Genomic DNA, 24,022 nt, shown 5'->3' with positions numbered 1-24,022 from the left:
GTTTACACATACGGTCAGACATTAATAACATGTTCCAAAAAAGAAAAAGAAAAATTTACAAAATATTGATGACTGACAAATCAAAATATTTTCAAGTAGTGGTACTATACTAAAAGATCATTTAATTTAAAATTTTTAAGGCAAAAGAAAGAGTTTAAATATGTGAGATTAAAACTTATTCACTCACAGTTTTTTTTTTTTTCCCCTAAAAGAAAAAGTAGCCAAGGTATTGATTTTTTTTTTTTTTAGTTGCCTAGACAACCTGGTCCTTTTGATTTGTGATTTATCTGACTCTGTAAATTGATATATTTTCTATTATTTTTCGTATTAATTTTCTTATCCTTTTATTGCAGTGGATGATTTCATCAGATCTGAACCTTATGAACTGCTACTCATACGAATTGAATGTCTAGTCAATGCACACTTTGAAGATGCTGCAATCAGGTTATGCCAAGGCTGTCTCAGAAATCACTCATCTAATCCTGCCAACAGTGAACTCGAATGTACCGATGATGAGTGGAAATGGGTGTTTATGGAGTGGCTGCTTCGCTTGCTGTATCGTAAAGGAAGATTAGATGAACTTGTTGCAGCGGTAAGTTGTTTCTTGTTTTTGTTCATCCTTTAAAAATGTATTCTATAATTTTTCTATCTTGTGTTGCATATCAAGGGTGGTCAACTAGTCTGCCACCAAGGGCTGTGGTTGCCTGATTGGTAAGGCATTAGACTTGTGACCAGAGGGTCCCAGGTTCGATCTTAGCCTTTCAAAGATCCACGGTCTTCATTAATGGTGACTGGGGGACGTTAAATATGCTCATGGTCACAAAGTCCTCCAAGTGAAACTATTCCTTTGGGGTTGCTGGACCAGGGATTGCTCGGTTTCTGGTTTGGATCAAAAAATCAGAGCTGTCTTCGGGGTCCCATCCAACTGGTTAAACCACAAATAGTGGTAGGTACAGGAGACTCTGGAGGATAAAGTGAAAAGTCTGCCACTAAGATTGGCTTCATATTAGTATGACAAATGTCTCGCGATCCACTTTAGAAGATTTTTGTTTGGTAATAAAAGCAAGGAGAGGAATAAGAATATTTTTCAAAAAAGCGTTCAGAAGTAGTTATTAAATTGCTTATTTATAGGAGAGAAAAAAATTTCTTGCATAGATAGATTAGAAATCATTCTGTGATGAACCTGTTGACACCTCTTATATACACAATTGTTGGCTTGACAGGGTGACATAATCTGGTTGTAAGATATAAGTTTGATCCTGCAAGAAATGCCTTAACAAAATGGGTATTTAGTCAAGGTTTTGTTTAACAATTGTTTTTGTTTTCCTTAAATCCCAAATAAAAATGGTTGGAAAATGAGGCTATCAGTAACCATTGATATCAAACTTTAATACATTAAGGTACCCTCTAATTTTATCCTGATATACCTATAATTTACTATTACATAGCTGCCAACCTCAAGATAAAAAAAAAAACAGGAGCACTTAAGAAAAAAATAGGAGCACAAAATCGTGGCTTTTTGTGCTAAAACTTCCTTCTGTACCATAAACTTAAGTTCTAAGCACCATTACAATGCTTTTCTAAATTTTCATGTTAGATCAACAAAACTACAACTAAGTTCAAAATAAAATTATTTTACATTAAAAAAGCATCATTACGTAGGTACATATTCAAAAGTAAAAAAAAAATGATTACCATTTGATTTAATAAAACTGCAACCTTTTTTAAAAATATTCTTTTATACATATCCTACATGTATTGAAAATGCATTGCATAAGAACATATTGAAGATTGAAAAACACAATTACTTCTTATACATATAAAGCATCTTCATAGTAAAGGTCAAGACTCGGAAATTTTCTGATTGGCCAGTGGCCACTAGATTCAAAAACCTTAGTGACCACCACTGTCACCAAGTTCTGAAATACAAACTGGAGAGGGGAGGCCAATGTGTACTTGAAAGATCAAATAGTAGTAAATTTAAATCACTATTGTTACTGTGCCACAGAAAAATGGTTGATGAACTAGAATCAAAAACATTTTATAATAGGTTAGATCAGGCGGAACACATGAGCAGTAAAAACTTTACTGCTTGCACATCCTCGCAGATTCTACCTATTACAAAATGAAATGGCCTGTTACTGCTTCCAGTTCATCCACTAGCTCCCACTGTCAAGCTTTATCATTATTATAATGGATGTATTAATATTAGTAAATCTCCTTGAATTTAAAGTTATAATCTTTTTCTATTTCTTTCTTTAGTCTTCTTCATACAGTTGTCATGATGGTGTTCGTCTTGTCTATCGAACACGCTCTTCTCAGATGCCAGATTCTGAACACTTAACAGAAACATTAATTAATTTGTTTCTGATTCGAGATCTCCTGTTCCAGTCAGATTATTGTTGCACAAGTGTAAGTTAAATGTATTTGAAACTACTTTCTTACTTGAAAACCATTATCCATTCATATTGTTTCTAAAGCTTACCACTACATTCCCCAACTTTTAATGCCATAGCCAACTACTTAACCATCTCTGATCATGAATTAAAATAGTTTTTAAAGTTCTAATAGTTTCTAATTTTTTGACTGAGTATAATTTTTAAATGCAGAAAGTATTCCTTTCTCTTTAAAGAGGATGACTAAAAATAAGTTAGTTTGAATAAGTAGTCATTAAAGTTACTTGGAACCCTGCAAGTCCACTGTGAGTCAAAAAAAAATTGAAAAAAAATGTATATACTGTCAGCCCCGCTTAACGTCACACCCTTCCCTCATTAGAAAGTTTCTAATCTTAATCTTTACACATTAGAAAACTGTATTAAGAAAAAATAATAATAAAGTTAGAACAATGTTTAAAATGCTCTACAAAGGCAAAGATACAGATAAAAACGAAGATAATATAAAAAGTGAATTAAAGTATGAAATAAATATTGAGAAACCAAATATGTCATTCTTGCTTAATCGGGTAAAGGATAAATGAATACCCCACTTATACGAATAAAACCTCTCGGAACTGAATAATTCCCTATAGATGCAATGTTGAAGTTCCCCATCTTAATCGAATAATTTCACCGGATAATCGAATAATATTGATCAACTTTCAAGCATTTTTCTAAGAAAATTTTTGAATAAATTAGAAATAAAAACAATTACTGAGGTTAAAATATAAAGCAATATTTGTCGCTGACAAGGGGGAGAAAAACAGCATCCTTGACAACGTTTCCACTACTCTACCAAATTTCTTGTCTTTATCATTACAAAAAAAAAAGTAGTGCCCTCGATAATGAAATGTAAAATACAATATACGAGGAGGGGTAAAAGGGAGTCAGAAAAGTGTTCCCAAAGCAAGCAATCCCCTATTATGGATTTTTTCAAACAATAACGTACTGAAGAAATGTGCCAAAACAAAGATTTCTTAACTCAAGTTGTAAGTTACTTTTGATAATTTTCTAACGTTCTTGTGATATAATATATACTAATTATTAAACTATTTTGTTTTTTATTCAGCTTATTTCAAAAATCTGTAGCAATAACATTAAATATTTCCTTTTTTTCTATTGATTTATTATTACGTTTTAAGACAATTTTGTCAATTTAGAGAGGTAAATAAAATTTCCCCACTGAATCAAGTACCCTGCTTTATCGAATAATATTTCTTGGAACTGTCGATATTCGATTAAGCGGGGCCGACAGCATAAAGCATTGTCAATAAATAGTTAATGTTAATTAACTAAAGTATATGCAGGGCAATGGATATGAAATGTGACTGCAAATTCACCAATCTTAGCAGGCATTTGTTAAACAGATCTTAACAGATTTTTCTCTTATTTAATAAAAACTAGATACTTGAAACCTAATTAATTACAGGTTCGTTTTAAATTATAACAACCAAGCATGTTTTGAGGTGAGAGCTTGAGCATCAGTCAATCCCTTAGTGCTGTTTTACATTAGGCAAACGTAGTAGGAAGCTATGTCTCGTTATGTCTGACAATCAAGCTCATAGATGTGGCTTTATGGAGGTTTTATTATAAAAATTAGTTAAATTTCATTTGTTGGGACTAAAATTTGATGGATGTTCAGATATTCTAATAGTATTTATAAATGGAACATATTCTTGTATAGGAAGTAATGAAGTAATCATTTATTCATTTATGTTTTAATAGGAACTTATGAAGCTATGGTGTGATTTTCAAATTCAGAAACAGAAATCTTTTTTTGAAATCCAAGAATCTGCGAGAAAACTTCTAGTCGGACATGCATCCTCTAGTGCACAATTCTACTTATTTGTCGATACTTTATGGGAAAAAGTAAGTTTAAGTGTTTTGTTTATGATTTTTCATTTTATTTAGTATGTGTGTTATCTATTTATTTTTATTTTATTTTATAAAACTGCAATTTTTAAAGGAAACATCTTTTTATATTAAAAGTCCCTACCTTACTCTTATTTATCTCTGATTTCCTTATTTGTACGCAGTTATCTTCATTATCTTTTAGTTTATGCGCTTGGATTTTTCTAAGTTTTCTCCGTGCTAGCTTTTCAAAAAAAAAATCTTCAACATTTTCAGTTTGCTATGTTTTTTTAAATTAATATGTATCACCAATGAAGATTTCACTTTTGCTTTGCAATGGTAGTGCCAGAAAAGCACATTTTTCTAACTTTTCATTAGAATGAGTAATATAAAGCTTAGTTGGAATATTAAAGGCATACTCTACAATTACCTGCCAAAAGTAAAACTAAAACAACGCTGCAAACATCCAGTAGAAGTACAATTTCTCAGTGCACATGGACCATTTCCGTCGTATCTACACAGATTTAAGTTAATTAGCTCACCATTATGTGTATGCAGTCAACCTGGACCTCCTGAATATTACATATTCAACTGTCCTCTAACCAGCTCTTTCCATTGCACTTACAATTCCAACTTTTCTTTCTCCAAAAATATTTCACACATTCTATCTCATCCAGTTACACACAAGAATATCCATAAAATAATGTCGCTTCTCATATCTCAAGCAGATGACTTTAAATATCCAGCCTAAAAACTTTCAAAATTGCCTTTTGCATTGTATTTACCAACCATCCCAGTCTTATTTAGCTTCTTCACTTGTATATTAGTTCTTTTTATTTAGTTCTTTTACTGTTTGTTATCTTATTATTGTTATTGGTTTTTGTAATTATCAAAATTGTTCCAGCGAGTGTCGCTCGTGATCTGTTCTGTTCCCCCCAGTCACCACATCCGATTAAACCCTCACCGGAGTTGGTACGGTGGTGATTGGTGGGGTTTAAATAAATAAATAAATGCTCTGCAATTAAGTTAATGTTTATAATAACAAATTGATATGATCATACTTATTTCAACTATTTTTTTACATTAATCATTTAATCTGGAATAAATTTGGATTTTAATTAGTCGAACTTGCTTATAATGAGCGCGAAGGGACCTCGTTATTTGCTGATTATAACCAAGTGCTCCTAAAAAACGGTTTGTGAAAAAAACATAAAAAATTTATGCATGCTTGCTTTGTTATTCGTATGTTTCTGTACAGTACCAAAGAGGTTGGTTATTTGCTTTGAAATGTCTTCTTGTCTTGTTAATGTTTTCGAGGAATGTGATGTTGGAAAACGTAGTCATTTGCATCTGTAGCTACAAAACCGTTTGAAGCTTTTCTGCACTTTAGGAGCCAAGTATTTCAAGGGCTTTTTAACTACAAATCCTTTACACTGTCATTATTTTGATCCCTTTTCTTTTTTTTTCTCTCTTTCTCTTGACTTTCAGCTACAACTTACTTGCTTACAACTTACTCATGTACAAATGGGCGAAGGCTAAGCAATGGTTTGAGCTGGTTTTTCGGCTCAAAGGAAAACGGATATTGTTTTTGTGCATTCAAGAATGCCTTTCTGAAAGTATAAGAATTTTCTTGAAGGTCAACTAGCCATATGCGGTGAACTTCTTGTGGCAAAAACTACACTTTCAACATGATAAAGCGCTGATTTGTGCTTCACACGAAACAAAAAAAAAGGCTTTCATAGCAAAGTATCTATGTTCTCCCGTGGAGGATCTTAGTTTGTGCAGTTTACTAGAATGAGAGTCAGTTTATATGTGTCGAAGACCAAAAGAATTGTATGAAATGTGCTAGGGAAGAACTGTCTTGCGATATTTTGTTAGAATTGATAGATTTGATGCCGAATTGCATGTTTCATGTCATAAAAAACAATGACTGCTGAACTAAATATTGAATAACCATGTTAGAGGATTTTTCTAAAGACCATTAGTGTTTGCTAACTATGTTAACCACTGTATTTGGAAAAAACGGTTGGTGTCTTATAATTTTGTCCGTTATGTGTTAAAGTTTTTAATTAAATTGTAGGAAAACCTCATAATTATAATATATATATGATAACAGAATAAATTGATGTTTTTCACGTATTTGATAAAACATTTTTAGGCTCTGAATCTTTTCTGTCACTGTCTGTCAAATTAGATAGGTGTCTTATAATTATGTCCATCCCTGTATGTATGTATATTATTTTATTTATTTATTTGTTTATTTTTCAGTTTGGAGCTTCTCTTTTACCGGTGTACCTCGAAATGTATATACACGGACTTACATCAGATCTAAACTTCTTAGAAGCAGCTAGACAAGCAGACAATAAAGAATCTGTGATAGAAATTGAAAACCATATGGCAGCCATGTACTTTAAACTTTCTTCTATGTTTAATGTTATAAATAAAGAAATATCTTTGGAATGCATGTTGAGTGCATTTTCATTGGACCCAACCAAAGAGAGATTAGACTGGATAAAAAAATTATCACTTCAGATATCCAAAGATAAAGCAGTAAGAGCTTCGAAAGATGAAATGTGTAAGCATAAAGCTTGTAGTAAAACCAATCCTCACAGTCTTCATCCACCAGCTAAGAGAAAAGCTGTCCTAATGTGTGATCAGGCGATTCAGGTTAGTGATGATTCATTTGAGAATCCTGAAGAGACTGTTGATGCAGGAGCTTGTAATCATGATCAAGTACAAAATGAAGGTCAAAATTTTTCGACCAATGAGACTCAAGAGAAACAATTGATGGTGGAGAAAACAGAAAATATCATTCCAGAAGAATCTGTCAATTGTATAAATGCAGACAAAGTAGATGATTCTCCTGCCAAAGTTGAAAGCAGTGTAAATTGCAAAGAATTGTTGGAAAATGACAAAAGCAAAGAGCTTCCTGCTGAGAATGGGTATGAAGAAAATGAGATTGAAAATAAAGTAAAATGTGTCCAGGAAAACGAGTCTGAAGTATTAGATTTAACATCCAATAAGAGGAGAAAAAATCAAGAAAATTCAGAAAAAGAAGCGCCGACACACAACGGTGATATAGTTGAAGATGTTGCAAAAGAAAATTCTATTTCCTCATTGAATTGCAAGAACATGAACAACTGTGATAGTCTTGCTCATGATGAGGATGCTAAAATTGTATGTAATAATGTTAATGCTGATGTTCCAATCACTAATACAAAAAATTGTATTGAAAACCATTTGGTGTCTAAAGATGACAAAAGTGATCTTTCTCAAAGCGTGAAAAACGAAAAAGAGTCTTGTGATGTGGTAGCTAATTGTGATGACAGTAAAGAGAAAAATGAAAAAGCATCAAGTAATTCAGATAATTGCATTGTCAATGGTCATGAAGAATTAGAAAGCAAAGAAAATTGCAAAAACCAAGATGAAAATAAAAGTAATGGCATTGCAGCAAATCAGGAGCATTGTGATGATGTTGAAAATCCTGTTACAAATACTTGTAATGAAAATGAGAAAGGTAATGAAAATGAGAAAAATATAACTGATAAAGAAATATTTAAATTACCCGACACTCCACATTGCCTTGATGTTAGTAAAGAAACTGAAGACACTGTAAATACTGAAAAAGAAAAACAGGATGAAAATCATTGTGAAGTTTCAAAGTTAAATATAAATGAAGAAAACCTCATTTGTCCTCTGGATTCAAAGACAGATAAAAGTCTAAAGAATATTTGTAAATTTTCTCACATTGTGCTAGACTCTAAAATCTCAGGTGTGTCATGCGATCTTTTATCCGATTTTGTTATCGTGCTTGAAAGCTTAAGAAACAGGCAATTAAAGAGTTCTACCAAATGGAGTCAGATTAAACATCTCTGCGAAGATTATTTAGATAATGTGTCAAACATTCGATGTATGATGCTAAACATGCAGTTGAATGAAAGTATTGATAGTGAAGCTGATTCTGTGTCAGAAGCAAGATTTGGTGGATTCAAAGATTTCCAATCTCACCAAAGTGATGAAAGCGTTGTTGAAGACCCTTATACTGAGAAAACTCATGTCCTCAAAAGGTTTATGAATGAGGAGAATATTGGAAATATGGCTACTTATGTTAATTTATCCGACATACATTGTCCGCAAATTCCGATTGAAAAATTATTCTATACAGATCATTCATCTTCTCACTTGGGACACAAGAAAAGACATAAAAAGCATCGAAACCATGAAAAGAATCCGGAAAAAGTTGTTTTACGAAAATTGCACCATGGCTCTCGGGCAGAGCGCGAGCTTGGCAAGAGAAAGAAGCGTAAAAAACGTAAAGGAAAAAGGGGCAAGAATCATGCAAAAAAGCATCATTTCACTCATGGGAAGATAAGTAAAGGCTATGTGAAAAATAAAAAGAAGAAACATCATTTGAAAAAGAAAAAGGAAAACTCTGGTTTTATTTCTGGTGATTATTGCAGTGATTTCAGTTCTGCTGAACTGATGAGATTAGTGAATGAGCATTCCAACAGCTATTCCAAAGTCCCTGCTACTGTGTCGAAGCATCCTCGCTCCGGGGTGATTCCCTGCCCCAGTGCTGCTTCTTCAGACTCTGATGAACCGTCTAGAAAGAAACGAAAAGTTAGCTTTGACAAGAAGAAGGGCAAAGCCGGAAAATACCATGATAAGCACAAGCATGAAAAATCGAAATCAAGTAAGAGAAAGAAAAAACTGGCAGTCACAAACAGAGAATCCAAAATGAAAAGTATAATGCCCCCGAATGCTGTTAATAATAATATTGACTCGATGAATGACTATTCAAGGATTGTTCAGTTTGCAAGTGTGAAGAAGATGGAGGCTGTTCAGATACATCAAAGATCTGTTGCTCTGAATTTGTCTTCAAAAGTCAATGCAGATCAAGAAGCCAGTCAATTAAATCAGGATGAGATAAATCAGCCTTTGATTAATCCATGTGAGTCGAATTCTGAATTGAAACGGTTGATGCAGCAGAACTTTGGAACATGTTCGCAAGAAGAGCTGTTAAAATTGCAATTGTTAATGGCTCAGCAGCATCAGGAGATTCCATCAATTTGCAACAGCAGCAGTTATAATGCTGATCTTTCCTCCGCTTCTGCAAGCAATCAAGCTATTTTGAAGTATGTATGTTCTAAAATGACATCTCATATGCTGTCTGTAGCTCAGTCAAATTGTATGGTTGGATCAGATTCAGAAGCTAGACATTCTCCTCAGTCAGTTCCAACAACCTCAAGCAAAGCAGCACCAATGAAGAAACCTACTCATACCATAGTCCAACCACAAACTTTGTCGAATATTAAACATGTAGTAATAGAGCGTAAAAATATGCCATACAAAATTGCAACTAATTCTCCAATTGCTGGGGCTATAATACCTGTTAGTAGTTTACCCAGCTCATCAAACTCGGAACCATGCAATTTGATAGGAACTGTTCTTACAAGTGGATTGAATTATCCATCTACTTCTCCTCAAATTACAGCTATAACTATTCCTATGGCTCACAATCCAACCACAACCAAGGTTATTTCTAATAAGTTTGTTATACCTGTTAAGCAGTGTCATGGTGTCAGAACTTCACCAACTTCTTTTGCGTTAGCAGCTGAAGCGGAAAATCGTAACTTTGCAACATCTGCATCCCAATCTACAACTGGTGTTTTTATTGTGAAAAATGGCAACGCTCAAATTATCTCAAATACTCCACCGTCTCAAAGCTTGACAACATGCTTATCAGGGCCAAGGGTAGTACCTACAATAAAAGCAAAGCCAAATACAGTAATTACAAAAACGGTGCCGAAAATCATCAAACAAGCAGCTAAGAAATTGTCTAAACCACCAGTTAGAAAACCATCAATAGTCGTACCTAAAGTATTGGTCCCGGTTTCTAGTAGTCAAAATGTTAAGCCGATGCCTGTTAATATCATGCCAGATAAAGAGCAGTCAGAAGCTCAAAACTTATCTGTTAAAATTACTGCACATCAGGGAATGCCCAAGAGTCCACCTACAGTTATTGAGGAAACTAAATCAGCAATCATTTTACCTGAAGTAACTCCTGTTATGACCTCTTCAGAATCTATTGATATTAAAACAAAAGATACAAATAATATTGAAGTTAATAATCTACCTCCTTGTACTGTTGATGACAAATTAAATGTTGATAAAATTATATTGCAGAGTGCAGCCTCGCCTAAATCTGAAGTTTTTACAAGCTTTGAAAACAGTAGCAGTAGAGCAGTTACTCCAAGTCCAGAAATTAGTCTTTCACAATCTGTAGAACAAGAAAAAGCAGGAGATTTGGGGAAAACTAATGAAGTTCAAGATAACCTTGAAATTGAAAAAGAACTACTAGAGAAGAAGGAAACTGAGGAAGAGAAAGAATGGACAGAAAAAGAAGAAAGTGATAGCTTAGATAAAACTGATGAGAACTCTGTTGCTAAACTCCCGCAAGAAATTTCTCCAGAATCAACAGACGCTCAAAACAAAGAATCTGTAATGCCATCCAAAGCAAATGATGATGTTTCCGAAAAAACAAAAGAAGAAGTATTTGTGACCCAAACAGAAGTTGTATCACCAAAGTCACCTTTGTCTCCAAAGAATGCTGTTGTTCCTTCTGAAACTGATGTTTCAGCAGTGATAAGCGATACTACCTCCAAAACATTTGAGAATTTTGACTCGACAAATAGTGAAATAGTGTCGGAAGACAAAAATGAAACATGCTCCCCCACAAAAACTCTAGATCTAAATTCAACTAAACAACAAAAAGAACTGCAGCCAATCACTACAATTGATTCTGCTGCCAAAGTCTCAGCAAAAGTCAGCTCACAGAGTAAAACAGAGAATGGAACACAGGTTTCAGATGTGCCTACTAGATCCTTTACATCAATAAGTGATGCAGTAAGATTTAGCTTAATGGATATGGATGACGCTACAGATTCAGTTGAGAATCAGGTACTTAAACGTATTTTAAATTCTTTTGACAAAATTCATTTTAAGAATTCATTTTGCTCTATACTTTAGGGAGGAATTTCATTGGCAAAAAATTCACTTTTTTTACGATTTTTTTTTTTTTTAGAAAATGGCAATATTATGTATGGTTTTAAGAATATTCTATAAATTTTTGATCAAAAAATATCCACAAACAAGCCAGTGACATAGCTTTTCCCTTAGCACCTTTGGAGAAAGATGATTTGTGATGTTCACTGTATCTCAGCTGACATTTACCTGAAATTAAATTCCATTTGAATTAAATCAAAGTATTAATTAATCCTCCCACCTACGTTCTCAGATCTTTTTTTGTTTTGCTTTAAAACTTTTGACGGCTAATTGAAGACAAAAGTGATATTTTTCATGAAAAATTCTGCTATTTTGTTAGTAAAAAACCCATAAAAAAAAACAACCCCCCCCCCCCTCAAACTCAACGTAGGGGTGAGGTTTTTTTATATGCAGAATAAGTGTATTAAATTTGAAATGAATCTGTCAATTGGTTTCAAAATAAGGGTTAACACAGACTTTAAGAAAAATGCATTTAATGTTTTAGAAGATAAAAAGTATCAATTCTAGCTCCATGAAGTACAGTCCCTATAGCAGCTTCAATCTTCTGAGCCTCTTCTTATTTCATTATTTATTTATAGTATATTTAACTAACCCCAAGTAAGCAGCACTGACATTCTGAGCATCCACAGCTGTCAGAGCTACAGTTTAAAACAGCAGAGACTGAATGCTTGATAACTTTGAGAATGTTGCTCTAAATGACTTGAAATTTTGGGAATATATTTTTAAAATGTTTAACTACAAAATGAAAGAGAAAAGAAAAAAAAATCATTTTTTTGAAACTGTAAAACCCAACCCCTCCTTAATAATATGCATTCATTTTCTTTTTAGCAGTGTAATGTTTAGTTTCTAACTAATCACATTCCCTCTTACATAATCCCTCTTATAAAAAAAAATTCTGATTATTTGTTTTCGCAGTATTATTTCAGTGGTAGAAATAAAAAGCGTAAACCATATCATCCACTTTTTGTCTCACTGTCCTAATCACTGTCCTAAAATATCCAGTTTTTCCTGAAGACCTGCTTTTCCGGTAACTTTTGTTACGTGAGAAATATATTAATATACGAGATTTTTTCAAAAACTTTCGATCTAATATTCGATTTCTAAACAGAGTTGGACAGTCATAGAAGTTTCCTGCAGATATGGATTCCTTGGAGTTGGGTATTTTTCTCCTGGCGTACTCCTGAATGCTGGAGACGAGAGACTTTCAATCTGATTTTTCGTCTAATTTCTTCAAATTTTCTTACATGAGAAAGTATATTTGATGCATTTGGTGGTCAGTTTTTTCCAGACCTAGATTAAATGTAAAACTGTCTGCAAACTCAAATAATGTCTTTAAAATTTTCTGCAAAAAAGCACTGTGCCTCCCAAGTTTTATATCCTGCCAACACAAAAAACATAAAGTTATATGCAAGTAAAATGCTACTATGCAATACCAGCATGTTTTTTTTTCTTTCTTTCTTTCTTTTTTTCCAACTGTACTTTATTTTTTTAAGTAACTGGAGGAACCACAAAATTAACCAACAACAATTGTTGCTCAATGAAGAAATTTGTTTAAAAATGTCAAAACTATCTGTATACGTTTTGAAAATTTTCTGAGAATGGCATTTGCATGTTCGTCTATAATATCTAGATCCGGTTATTTCCTATCATGTCTTAATTAAAAATATTTTAAAAGCACTAAAATTAATAAAAATCAAATTTTTACTATGTATTTTGGAATTAGTATTGTTTGGTTATGATTTTGTGCCCTCTTCAAATGTTAGTCACTTTAAAAAGTTAATTGGATGCAGTTAAATTTTTTACTACTTTATCATTATTATTATTATTATTATTTTAATGTATACAAATTGTGCTACATTTGCTCAACTTCTTTTGAAACTTGCCGTTGCTATTTTCAACTTGAAGAATATCAAAGGTTCGAAGGCCTAAAATATTTTATAGCGTTACAGTTTGAGAGAATTTATGTTGCGGCTTCTATAGAGTAGAGAAGGAAAATAAATACCTGTTTAGAAAAACAGTTGTGTTCACTTGACTTTCATTAAACCAAACCTTTTGAGATTCACTGCTTCTAATGTAGAAATGAAATTGAAATTTGAGTGTGTCCAATTCAAACAATTTGCTTGAAAGTTAAACTTCAAATTGGTAAGAGAAGAAGCATTGCTGATGAAAATAAAATTAATGCTCATGCCCAAGTATGTAAAAGGTTAGGTTTCTAAGTGTTTTTCAAATACAATGACACTAATGATATTTGATTTTAAAAATATGTAAAAATTGCATTTAAACAGATGGCGACTTTTTTTCCAGTTATTGTGTAAGACATTTTTTTAATCTTGACATAGTACTTTATGTAAAGGTCTACTGTACTTGTACTACAGTTTTCAATTTTCATTGGCTGAAAAATCATTAATATAGTGTTTATTTTTATGTTTAGGTACTTCAAGCTTTTCAAGTGTCTCATGAATCATCTCAAGATTCTCCAAGATATGATAACCCAACTAGTGAAGGAGATGCCAACACATCATCTTCAACGGCTGTTATTCTTACTACACCTCAGTCTACCAGTACTACAGAACTCAGTGTTAGTCGTGTATCCCAAAGATTTGAGTCATCAGTCCATAATTCTCAAACAGAAAAATTTTCAGGATGCCAAAATACTGTCTCCAGAACAACAACATGGATTTTAGAAGAATCCTCGTTAAATGAAAGTTCTCAAGCTATAAGCGTTCAAAAATCATCAGATATTGAGTTTTCTGAAGGTAAAGATGATGATAGACCAAAGAAAAAGCGAAAGAAGAAGGATAGGGTAGATCCTGAATCTCCTCCTAAATTTTGGTGTGAAATATGTTCAAAAGGATTTTGTTCTGCTTATAACTTGAGACGGCACTGCAGAAACGTTCATAAGATGAATCTTCCCAGAGGGACATCAGATGTACCATTTCCTTCTTCTCAGTGCCTTTCACATTTGCAGCAAACAGATGCTTCTCCAACTGAAAGTTCAACTCCCAGAATACCGTATGGAACAGTGCAGCAGACTGCGCTCAGTCCTAAAGGTTCCGAATTCATGCTGCCATCTCCTTCACGGGAAACAAAAAGTCAAGACTTTTCAGTGAAAGCATCACCTAGTCAACATGGTTCACAAATTCAATCATCAGAGTTTCAAATGCAAACTCCACCCAGAATATCTTCTCAGGCTTCATCAACACATGTTTCTCCTGTAACTTCAAAGGACTTTAGATTGAATACGCCAACAACAGCAACATCTCCTCAACTGCCTCAAAATAAATTGTCACCTGTAACAAAATCTCCCACTTCTCCCAAATTCCAGAGACTTCCAACCTCATGTGCAGCTGCACAAGTTCCTCAGTTGGCAAAAATATCTCAAATGCAGCAAGTTGCCTTATGTGGACAACAAACACTGCAACAGCAAAGACAGCTTGGTCAACTACAGGCATCTGGATTATTACAGCCTTTGCCAAGTGTCGCTTGTCAAGCTCAGCAGGTTCAAGCCACTCAGTGTCCTCATTTTCAAAATAAGCAGTTGGTTCAACAAAGAATTGATCAACTTCAGTTAATGCAGCATGCTGGTCAACTATCTTCTGTTCAACATGGGCCACATGCTATTCAGAAACAAACTCAAGTTCAGCAATTCAAAAAATGTAGCACATCTCAGCAAGTGACAAAAATGACAGAATCAGAACAGATACAGCAGGCTGCTCAGTTGGCTCAAAACCAACACATTTTAGCAAATCAGCAAATGCAGAAACTCATTCAAATAAGACAAAGTGCTATAGCTGCTTCCGGAGTCGCATCTCAGATTGCCTTAGGAAACACTGTACCAGTTCAAGGTTCATCCAAAAGTGCAACTCAGTGCTTTCAATCTCAATTGGCTGCAGCAAGACAAGCAGCTGCTGCAGCTCAATTGCCTGCAAGTCAGCGATCACAAGGGACTAGCTATAGTTTGCCTTCTCATGATGCTTCAGGCCATCAGTTTTTTCCACCTTCCATCCATCCCAGTCAGGAACAAACTTCTTGCCCACATTCTTCATTTTCCTCACAAAATATAACAGATTTCAGCTCTGCTACTCCTTCTTATCCAACTATTAGGTTATCTACTGAGACAAATGATGGTCTTGAAGACTTGGAACAATTTCTTTTGGAAAATATGCCATGGAGTGGTGATCAGGCAGCATCCCATGGCTTAGCCCAACAAGCTGGAAATAGACCTTCCAGTGCTGATTCTCTAACACTTGCAATACCAACTCAGGTCTCTACTCCTAACAGAACTGGTATAAGTGGGAAAAAGGGGACACCAATAAGTAGACCAAAGCCAAGAAAACCTGTCGCTACACAGAGTTCAAAAAACTTGTTGGGAAACCTAGGCCGTGGTGTTAAGAAAAAATCTTCTACAAAAAAGGTAAAACCATTAGAATCAGACTGCATTGTATCTAAATCTGAAGGATTTTGTCAGACTAATATTATTATGCCAGGATCACATAGTTTACATATAATGCAAAAGCAAAATGAGAAAGTTCATGGCATGGATTTAGTTGAGCCAAAACAAGTGAAAGATAGTGTAAATGAGACTGACAGTTCAGACAGTGTGCAATGTATTAATGTAACGCATGGTGCCATTTCAAAAAATATTTCAATGGGTGTTAATTTTACAAACTTTGCCCCATCGGGACTTTGTACAGTGGACAAAAATGTAAATTCAATGTGTCAAATAGATCCTGTTTCTGCAAAGGAAATGTATGATATTAGCAACAAGAATAATTTTTTAGACCAATGCAATTTAGTGAGCAAAACTTCTTCCAATTTAGACCAAAGTAAAAATACTACAAATATGAATTATAGTGGGATGGGACATAGCTCAGGGACTGCTTTTGAGAACTCAGAGAAAGAGCAGAATTGCAGCTATAAAAACTACAATCTTGGCAATGCTCCTCAAATATATTCAAAAAAGTCAAAAACATCTAATGCTCAGGATATTTTTTTAGGGCAGCGAAATAGTGAAGAGAGTGACATAAATAGTGATATCCGTAAGAAGTTAGCAGAAACTTCGACCCAAGGAAATTTAAGTGCATCAGATGCAAAAAAGGAATGTGATATAAAAAGGTGTTTGTCAATTATTGAAGAAATGAGAGCAAAAGCGGCAAAACATTCTGATCCTTTTTTAGGTGGAAGTAATGTTAACAATAAAAGCAAGAGTTCAAAGAAATGTACAAATAATAAAATAGTTGAACAGAAAAAAGAAATTGAAAAGAAGGATTTTATCACAAATAATAATTTAGCAAGCACAGAAATATTTACGGCACCAGAAAAGGAAACGGCAGCTATTGATCAAACAGTTTCTGCACAAGAATCGTGCAATGATGTACATATCGAATGTGATACTAAAAGTGTAGAAGGGTCAAATCAGCTGTCACAAAATCATGTGATTTCTAACACAGAAAATTCTGTTAAAATCTCAGATGCCTCAACTGATTTGGTGGAAGATATGAAATTGGAAAAAGCTCCAGGTGTAATTTTAAATGGCAATGAAAAATCAAAGGAAAAATCGCCTGAGGCTGAAAACTCTCATGTGGAAAATGTTACAAAATCTGAAGTTACAGAAGTGATCAAAAACAGTGACGAGCAATCTTTACCAAAAGTTCATGATTTCGAAGAAAACACTGTTGTATTTTCCAATGTAAAATCTGAAATCAACAGTAAAAATTTTAAAGACGAAAATGCTTTGTCGCAGAAATTGAACAATCACAATGAAAATTCTAATCATGAAAGTATAAATCTGAATGATGAGAACTTCTTTTCAAAAGAAAATAATCCAGATAATTCTAGCTGTGATCAAGGATTAAAGCAGCGCATTGCTTTAAGATTTCGCAAAACAGCCGATGGCGCTACTAAATTAAGTGATGGAGATAAGAATGTTAAATATTATGTTACTGAAAAGACTTCAGATGATTTGAAAGTACCTTTAACCAAGAAAGGCTCTCAAAAGAGGAAAAAATGCAAACAAGAGAATAACAAATCTGAATTGTCAAAAACCGATTCGAAGAAGTCTGTGTGTAATAAATTTGGTGGTGAATCTGAACTGCAGGAAAATGGCTTGATAAACAGTGAAAAATCGTTTACTGTTGAGAAAGAAATTAACGGAAGTGTGCATCCTTTGTCTCCTTGTAACGAGATAGAAAACAATGCATCCCTGGAAAATGAAGGTCATGAAAATGAATTTTGTTTGGGTAAACAAATTCACGACCCTTGTGTGAATGAAATACCCACCGGACGGTTGCGCTTAAGGGACACACCAAAGACTTCTGTAAAAAGAACTTGCCCCTGTTGTGTTGACTCTCAAGAACCAAAAAGGTGCCGTGAAAATGGCACCAGCAACCTCACAAAGAAGAGTACATTGAAAGCCAGAAACACTGTTAACGGACACAGTGAGAAAGTCAATACCCGGTCTTCATCTCGTCTCAGGTCTCGGAATACCACTGTTAATTGATTGGTTTTAATGTACTCTGACTTACTCAGCTAGTCTTTAAAAGTGATGAATGGTACTGTATATAGTTGAATGTTTAATAATGAAAAGACATTTTTATAAAGACATGTACAGATTTATAAGTACTTGTAAAATAAACCTCAATCGAAAGCTTCTAATTCTCAGATGACATTTTTATGAATTAATGCAAAACATCTTGTATTTCTGTAATGTAAATGACTTAATATTTAGAATCAAGCAAGAATGCTAAATAATTTTATTTTTAACATCAGTAAAGCAAGATATTGCTGCATATCATTTCATCAGCTTAATTTTTCCTCATAAGTGTAGATTTTATTGAAATTCCTTATATTAAAGGAATAAATCTTTACATAATTTTAGTTGTATGTCATATTTGAATTCTCGATTTCATTTTCCTATTTTAAGTCCTATTTGCCAGTGACATTTTGATCAAACACATGTTAATTTCCTTTTGATTGTTTCGTTGCTGCATTGAAATCAGAGATTTTACAGACACAGTATCAGTAAAACTCTAAATTCTGAACGTTGATTTTTATAATAGTTCCATTTTATTTTTGAACTACATGGAATAAAATTCCTTAATAAATGTTGTTTAAAATTTTTCTTAGAGTATATTATTTTATGATTAATTTTGAACTTCAATTCAAAGTTTTTATAACTATTCAACAGGTTTATATTTCTTGGATTATCAAGAAAAGGTAGCAGTTCTAAAGTAAGCCAAAAAAAAAGCTTTTTTCTCTGTCTTCCATACATGTTATTTTGCAAAAAGAAATAATCACAAGTGTAGAATGTGTCTGATCGGGCGATTGGGAAAAATTTGAACATCTGGGGAATTTTGCAGAATCTATTTTTTTTTTCCGCAAGTGTCTTTTGAATGCATTTTCTTTTGCATCTCACAGTCTCTTTATATTTTCATTAACTACTTGTTGGATAATAATTTACATTTAATAATAAATATTAGATAGATTTTAATTAAAATTTATATATTATTTACTTTTTAGATACCTAGTTCTACAAGTTACCAGTTCATTCTATTAGTTTTAAAGATGCAATTGTTTTTTTCCCCCTTTTTTTCAAAATTATCTATACTTATAGTAATGAATGAATTTTTATCTGAAACATAAAGTATATTGTAAAATTTTGGGGAAATTTTCATATAGATTGGGGGAAATCTTGGCAGTAAAAACATTTTCTGCACTCCTGGAAATAATAAGTTAATACTAAATACAAATACATTTTTAATTTCTTTAAAATAAAAAAATACTTATAGCTAACCAGCAAAAATAATTTTTTTTTAAGTGGGTGGGGGGGGGGAGGCATTTAAAAACATTTTGTGAAATCTTTGATAGTTAAATTTTAAAACTAATAGTATTTTTTCTGGAATTTTAGGTAAACACACCATTTGTGGCCACTTCATGGTCTATATTTGAAAAAATTGCTTTCTAGATCTCCCAATGGATTCAAAAGTGCATCAAACCTGCAGGATGTAATACCACTTGGTTTGAATCCATTGGGAAACCTGGAATCCTTTTTTTTTTTTTTTCAAATATAAACCTCGAAGTGGCCACTACTGGTGTGTTTACCTTAATTCTTGTTATTTAGTTAATCATCAATGAAAATAAAAAAAGCCCTCTTATAATTATGAAACCTTTTAAAGTTGTAATTTTTCTTAAATTCAAGATTACTCAAAGACTTATTTATACAAACGCCAGGCTTTTGGCTATTAGTCCATTAGCTTTTATCTTGCAAGCCTGAAGAGCAACAGAACTGAAAGCAGTTATAGCAGAGCATTTGTCAAGGTGCTTTCTGTTCCTAACTTGTCCAGAGTCACATAAAATACAAATAGGAATCTTTAACACCAATCTTGAAAGGATGAACATTCAAACAATCATGCCTGTGATAAAACGAAATATTGCCGCCAGTGGTTTTCCCATGGGGTTCATATCTGTTGTATACTCTCAAACATTTTATAGACATATAGCCTACAGTCGAGTCCCGACTTACGCGAGGGATGCGTTCCAAGACTCCTCGCGTAAGTCGAAATTTCGCATTGTAGAAAAATTTAGGTATAAATTTTCTTAGAAGCATACCAAATTCTTTTAGACACTTATAAACACCCCTCAAACTACTTTAAAACATTACTCAGCTATAAATTAGTTTCTTACTTTGAAAAAAAAAAAAAAAAGCTGTTTTATTCAACATGAAATACTTCAAGGAGCACAAAATGAATGATCAAACACTTAAATGAAACAACACGGTACGCATAGTATATAGTAATAATAAAATGCTGCACTACAACAGTACTGTACACAGTGGATTAGTAATAATATTTATGAGTCAAAAATGAAGATGATGATGATTTATGCTCCATGATCAGATTGTTATCTAATACATTTTTAAATACGGTTGCTTTGACTTTTCTTTAAAACGTTTCCATTTATGGCAACAGCCCATCTTCCTAATATCTTTAAACCACAATACAAGATCAGCTTCCATATTCATAAAATTAACTTTGCTTAGACATTACTCTTCCAGCTTCAAGAAACTAAGTTCTAAACTTTTATGGATATATTTATGTTTCGACTTTTTAATTGTATGTATGGTATTGTCAGAAAAACTTTGTTTTTCCTCCCATCTTTACAAACTTTAGATGAAACAACGCACTAAGATGCCATTATATTTCATCAACTTAAATATTTAGAATGAAAAAAAGACAAATGAAAGATACTAAGTAGTTATTTGATGCAGTAACAGCGTGATGTGTAGACTAGTTTGGTGTGGTGTCGCTGTCAGTAATGCTAAACATATGTAATAATGTTCACGAAATCAGTATTTAGTAGCCAATAACGAAGCCGATACTTCCTTCAAAAATAATTTGTGTTGTGGACGAGGATTCGCGTTAGCTATAAATTCGAAAAATTCGCGTTATAGCCATTTCGCGTAAGTCGGATCGCGTTGTAGCGGGAGTCGACTGTATGCCTTCAAGCTTCAAAAATTGTCATATGTGTATGATTGCATACACATATTGTGCATAGCTGATTACTGGGAGTATACCCTCAGAAAAACTGATGGGAACATCACTGATTGCTGCAGCAACAGAGGAGGAAAGTCGGAAACAATGAATTTTGAACTGGTGAAACACCCCCAGGCTTTGCCCCTAGCTTCCTTTTAATAGATAAGAGGCAAACCTTGTCTTGAATTCTGATTTGTAATTGACGAAAGCGGCAATTTATTTCCCTCTACACTTAACGCTTAGCCTAAGATTTGAATAGCTTAAACCAGTGGCCAGAAGTTCTGCCTTCTGTGCAAAAATTTAACCCATCTGTCTCATTTAAATAAATTTAAACAACTGAATAAAGTTATATACTTTCTGACTTTCCTTCGCTGTACTGTAAGCTCTATATTAAGCCCTATAAGTCTAGAATAAAAGTCTAAATTTAGTGCTATATTAGGAAATTTAATGATGTGCTTCTTCATATCAAAACTGTATTGAACTATTGTGCTATCTACATCCGACTCGGGTCCATGGAATTCAAGAATTTCAGACAAGAAAAAAAGGTTTAGAGGTTTGAAGCATTTCAATGTTTTCTCTTGTTCAAATTATCCCTAAATTTAATATAAAAAAATCCGTTTTCATATTTAAACAATATTTTCTGATATTTAGTTAACATTATTTAGTTGGTCATTAAAGAAAAAGTGATTAATTTATGATGAAATGTTGGACAAGCAGCGTGTCAGGCCAGAAACAGCAACAAAAAATAAAAAATGAATAATAGTTTAAACGAAGATCCAAATGTTATATTATTGAATGGGATGCATTTTTATTCTATCCATTTATCTTCTCCTTTCAATAATATTTATTTGTAAACTACTCACTGTTAAAATATTTTGCACATTTTTTTTTTTTTTTAAGTTTTATACTTATGTATAAAAGTTTACTTATACATATATAACTCAAACAATAAGTGCATAAAATTAAGAGAGTGACATACTGGAAATTCAAAAGATTTTAATCTTTAATCAACATTTTTTTTTTCTCATTTTGCGAAAATCAGTCAACTAAAACTTACAATTACTAATTCTATCTCACTGTTATTGAACATTCACCTCTTTAAATGAGCAGTAAGCAAATTGACAATCCTTAAAAATGTATTTTTTCAATTTTTCCCCCTTAACAAACACTATGCTCAAGTTTCAGTATTTTTCACTTTTTAAATCCATAGTAGAAAATTCGTGTAGGTAATACAAAAAGTACAGGACAGATTTTATAATTTCACTCATCTCTTTGCTCAAGAGTTGAAACCTTTTTTTATAAATTGGAATTTGTTCTCTATGAGACATCTTTTTCAATCCCATTAGTTGTTGATATTGCTCTCTTGATTAATTAAGATATAAGTAACCTAATAGCATACCTGCCAATTGTACTAGAGCTTCCGGCTGTTTAAGCTGTCATACACTGTTTAAGTATGATTTCTTCCAATTTTCTTTTAATTTACTAAATTTATTTTAAAAACCTGCTACAAAACTTTTCAAGAGATCAAGCAAGACTAAAAACAATAAAATTGGCAAAAAATATCCCAAATGAGACATGTTTTTCTTTTTACTAGTTTTTAATTTGGTCAAAAGTTTCAACGATTATATTGGTATTGATTAACATGGATACATTAAGAATCAGAATTATTTTATGCATTAAAAAAAATCTTTTACTTCCTGTTTTCAGACTTTTGACGAAAAATGCAATCTTTTTGCATCTGTGTGTTGATTTTTTTTTTTTTTTTTCACTTTTGATTATTATTAAGTATTTTTTAAAAGAGAGTGAATATATTTTTTTTCTTTTGATTAAAACTTTGATTTGGAAATGTTTAAATGAAATTTGTCAATTTTGAATGAAAATATTTGAAAACTAAGTTTTCTATATACAAATCAGCTGTTTTCTCTTATTTTCTGATATAAAAATGTTTTCCAAAGCAGTTATCAAAGCAACCAATTCACGAACTATAGGACTTTTTTTTTTTAATGATAGAAACAATAATCTACATTTTGCATACAAAATATTTTCAAAACTATTTTTTTTTTTTTTTTTTTGAGTTATTCATGATCATTTAATAATACAACTCATTGATTCTTTGATTTTCTAATGTCATATTAAAGTGCATTACAATTTGACCCACTGAGACAGAAATTATAATACTTTTGAAAAATAAAAACCTCTTTCAAATTAAAATTTAAATATAGATACAAACAAAGCCTAAAAGTTTGTCTATTTTCTGAATAGCTCTTACACTTTTATTTCCCAGACTTATAAATGCTTAGCCTGCCTCAATATCAGTCATGCATTTACATTTTAGTGCTAATTTCAATCTTGGCAAGCATAACAGTTTGTCTCTTTCTGAATAGCTCTTACACTTGAATATAGCATTGCAAGAACTTGAAGCATTTATAATGTTTTTGTACAAAAGAGAAAGCATTAGTAGCTACTTTCTGAAATGCAAATGAAACAACGCTGGTTATTTTAAGGGTTTTTTAACTTTTTTTTAATCCTTCAAAACAACTGCATTTATTCTAAATATGTTTAACTAATTTTTACAAATATACAACATTATTTAGGGGTCAAAATGACCCCGCCGTAATTCCAGTGTTAAAGCGCATTTCAACTTATCTTCAGATATTTTTCTTTTTCAGAATTGGTTTGGAACCAAGTCATTTCTTTATTTACATCTCCTGCTAGTCCTTTGCCGAGTCTTTTAGCATTCTGACTAAAAGCAGCAATAGCATCTAAACTGTCGTGTGGTTTATTATTATTTTAGTTATGATTCTCTTGTTCACGGAAAAGCCTCTATCTGCCGATGCTTGACCATAGGGAAAAGTAAGAACAACCTTTGTCTAGTTGGGAAATGCAGGTTTTTATTTCATTTTTAAGTTTGAAGATAAAACTTGTTAGGAAAAAGCCTAAAACCTATTGAAATGTATCAGCAAGCATGTGGTGTACGGGAACAACGTAATGAATAAAAAGTTGCATCCAGAAATGGTGCATTCAGTTTAAAAATGACCGAACTACTTTCATAATGAAGGGAAGTTTACCCTCATCTACCCTATAGTCCCAATCTTGCACCTAGTGATTTTCAAATGTTTCCAAGAATGAAGAACTGGCTAG

At 32.8% G+C, this 24,022-nt stretch overlaps 1 protein-coding gene across 1 annotated transcript in view; it reads left to right on the top strand.

Moving 5' to 3' along the window:
• The window catches only part of LOC129228593 (uncharacterized), a 61,310-nt gene extending 42,890 nt beyond the window's left edge, over nt 1–18,420 (top strand). Inside the window, exons 4-9 of the mRNA XM_054863276.1 lie at nt 354–592; nt 2,263–2,412; nt 4,161–4,304; nt 6,555–9,170; nt 9,213–11,246; nt 13,783–18,420. Of these exons, the coding sequence (XP_054719251.1) occupies nt 354–592; nt 2,263–2,412; nt 4,161–4,304; nt 6,555–9,170; nt 9,213–11,246; nt 13,783–17,850 (9,251 nt within the window). The 3' untranslated portion in view covers nt 17,851–18,420. The remainder of the gene's footprint in view (nt 1–353; nt 593–2,262; nt 2,413–4,160; nt 4,305–6,554; nt 9,171–9,212; nt 11,247–13,782) is intronic.
• The last annotated feature ends 5,602 nt before the right edge of the window (nt 18,421–24,022 follow it).

Source organism: Uloborus diversus, chromosome 8, assembly GCF_026930045.1.
Source record: "Uloborus diversus isolate 005 chromosome 8, Udiv.v.3.1, whole genome shotgun sequence".
Taxonomy (NCBI): domain Eukaryota; kingdom Metazoa; phylum Arthropoda; class Arachnida; order Araneae; family Uloboridae; genus Uloborus; species Uloborus diversus.
The sequence above is the reverse complement of the archived record's forward strand: the minus strand, read 5'-3'. Positions and strand labels throughout refer to the sequence as shown.